Genomic DNA, 3158 nt, shown 5'->3' with positions numbered 1-3158 from the left:
CATTTGACAATCTAATTCTATTGAAATTTTTTGAAATGTTTTTTTGTTGTTGTCGTTTTGTTTTGATTTGTTTTGTTTATTTGTTGTTTTTTTTATAGCTGTGACTTCCCATAGCTGGTTTTTGTTCTTACCAATCAAATCGATACCAGTCTGTTCTCAATAAAGGGCACAATTACAATTCAGTCATAGAATCATGATCTCGTGTATGCCCCCCCCCCCCTTCCGAGGGTTCAGAGTCTACGGTCTTGTTTTGTTCAGCTGCACGTTTCAAGAAATAAGACAAATCCGCAAAATACATACCAAGCAAACTGCTTTACTCATAAATACATGAAGTTTAGTTTTATCAAAACTTAATTATTGATATTCTTAGCAATCAGGAACATATTTGGCCAAAAGTGAAAAGACCTCACACTGTTCAAAGTGATGTAGCTGGTTTAGTATTATAGAAAAGAAAGTGAGACTCTGCTACACCTCTTCGACAGCCACTGCGCTGGCTTCCTGGTAAGAAGAGAATTATGAACAAGTTAGTCACTCTCTGTCACAAACGCTTGAATGATAATACGGCACCATGTTTATCTAATTTGTTGAAACTGAACATTTTAGCTCGCAGTTGAAGGTATTCAGCTGACAAAAAAGTAAACTTTTGTCATCTGTGAAACTTAAAACAATGGTCAAAAAGACATGAAGTATACTATGGCCCCAAAATCTCGAATGTTTTGCCCAGTACTTTAAGAGAGATCAAATCTTTTTATTCATTCGAATATCATCGAAAGTCATTTTTGTTTTTAGATTAATAACAACAACAATAATAATAACAACAACAAAAACAACAACATTATTATGTGTCATCTCGATATTCGTTCATTCTTTTTCCTTCTCTATTCTTGTCACTGAGCCAAACGATCCATCATCGTATTGATCCTTTGAATATAGAGGTCATACTGTAAAGAAAAAAAGCAACCTCAAAAGGTACTAAACATTCGATGCTCAAATCAAACCAGAGATGACTAGAATCTACATCTATTTGCTTTTCCACAACGTCCTCGTTGTTTCGCCGAACAAGGAACAACTGAGGTGTTGAATAAATAGCTTTCGTACTTCTCAAACAATTTGTAATGGCGGGAGAAACACCACAGAGGCGGCACAACTCATTGAGAGCATAAATGAATCACACCTCAGCGGCTATAAAAATAGGCTCAAATACCGAGTGCAGTCAGAACCACATCAAGCAGAAGTTTTGTCTCCAGCTGTAGAAATTTACTCATCTAAACTCTAGACATCTACAGCTATCAAAGATTCCTTCTTTTTGAAACCTCCACCAGAGCGATGATGAAGTTCCTGAACATTCTTGTGTGCTGCATAGCGTTGGGCCACAGCGTCTTCCCGGTAAGATAAGAGGGAGGGTTTTTTTAAATCGATGATCTCTCTCTCTCTCTCTCTCTCTCTCTCTCTCTCTCTCTCTCTCTCTCTCTCTCTCTCTCTCTCTCTCGCTCGCTCTCTCTCTCTCTGACTGTCTGTCTGTCTGTTCGGTCTATCTGTCTGTCTGTCTGTCTGTCTGTCTGTCTGTCTGTCTGTCTGTCTGTCTGTCTGTCTCTCTCTCTCTCTCTCTCTCTCTCTCTCTCTCTCTCTCTCTCTCTCTCTCTCTCTCTCTCTCCTGCCGCCTCTCTTTTTTCACTCTGTCTCTCATTCTGTAAGTTCTCCCCTCACTACTAAACACATGGTCTGATACATTAATTGACGAACATACACAATGAGCCATTCAAAAAGCACATAAAATAGTGAACATGGGAGAGCCGGGAAGGGGAGAGAAAATTCCAAATATAGTATCAAAGAACGATTTCCTTTACGCGTGCAGTATTGCATACAGACGTATCTCAAAGGCCGCCAAAATGACTTACGTCTGTATGCAATACTGCCCTCTCTCGACATTTTATAAAGGCATTGTTCTCTTGCAACGAAATGAAAGAAAATGAAGAAAAGAGAAAGCGTAGAGTTTGATAGTTTCTTTAATTAATGACTATATACGAGTCTCGGAATTCTGCCTTAAGTTTTTGAAGTTTCATCTAAGATTCTGAACTTTTTGTTAGTTTGTTTGTTCGTTCGTTCGTTTATTTGTTTATTTGCTTGTTTGTTTGTATGTTTGTTTGTTTGTTGTTGTTTTTCTTTCAAACTTGAGGCTTTGATGCGAGAGAGAATTATTTAATTTTTCTCAGTTTTTGTTGAATATATCCCTATAGACTGGAGTCATGGAAGAGACCGTGTGCCATAACATTAGCGCGCATTTCTGCTAAGATAACTTTATGATTTCAACAACAAATGCACTGTCAGAACTTGTTTTCATAATTGCTTCTACAAAATCTTTCAGCAGTAACGTTTGCTACCGTTTTCATTCACCTCAGATGGTCCGTGCCATCGCCATGCACAATCGTGGTGGAGGCTGGGGAGGTCCCATTGTGGCGTCACGCCGTGACGCAGAAGGACCGGATGTGTCGTCACTCGTCAGCTCTATCCAAGAGTTGCTGGAGAAAGCCAAGAAAGGTATTAAAGGCTGATTAATTGGTCACCACAAAAATTCGCAACCGCACACCTTAGGTGTTGAAGAATTACAGGGCATAGAGGTTTGCAGTGCTAAGGTTACTCTCATTTCAGTCGATTGCTCACAAACGACAAGAGTTCGATTCTTGTGTCTGTCTGCTATGATGCTATTTCCCACCTTATCAGTATTTACCTAGAGTAGCAGAGTTGAAGCAACCTGCTCTTTAAGGATCTGAAAGAGGTTTAAAAGATTACCCTCAATCAATTATTGAAAATCTGGACTGGCTAACGAGCGCGTATCAAACTTAAGTGAACAAGAATAAACTTTATTTCTAAGGGCTTCCTGCAATTAACTTTTCAGACTACACAGTGTCGATGTTCCTGGATAATTGTTTGTTTACCAAGAGCGAATTGTGACGTTTTGTTATCTCAAATAAGCCTTTGTATTTCTGTATTTCTTCGTTTTTCGTTCGTCATGTCTGATCTTAAAAAAGCACCCCATGAATTGGCCTATCTATCTATCCCTCTATCTATCTATCTATCTATCTATCTATCTATCTATCTATCTATCTATCTATCTATCTATCTATCTATCTATCTATCTATCTATCTATCTATCTATA

At 38.5% G+C, this 3158-nt stretch overlaps 1 protein-coding gene across 1 annotated transcript in view; it reads left to right on the top strand.

The window, feature by feature from the left end:
- Positions 1-1240: 1240 nt before the first annotated feature.
- LOC106012812 overlaps positions 1241-3158 on the top strand; it is a gene marked incomplete at its 3' end in the record, with an annotated part of 4024 nt that continues 2106 nt past the window's right edge. Inside the window, 2 exon segments of the mRNA XM_013086880.1 lie at positions 1241-1386; positions 2400-2538. Of these exon segments, the coding sequence (XP_012942334.1) occupies positions 1327-1386; positions 2400-2538 (199 nt within the window).

This window comes from Aplysia californica, unplaced genomic scaffold (assembly GCF_000002075.1).
Source record: "Aplysia californica isolate F4 #8 unplaced genomic scaffold, AplCal3.0 scaffold00516, whole genome shotgun sequence".
NCBI classification, from domain to species: domain Eukaryota; kingdom Metazoa; phylum Mollusca; class Gastropoda; order Aplysiida; family Aplysiidae; genus Aplysia; species Aplysia californica.
This window is presented reverse-complemented; position numbering and strand designations above follow the sequence as displayed.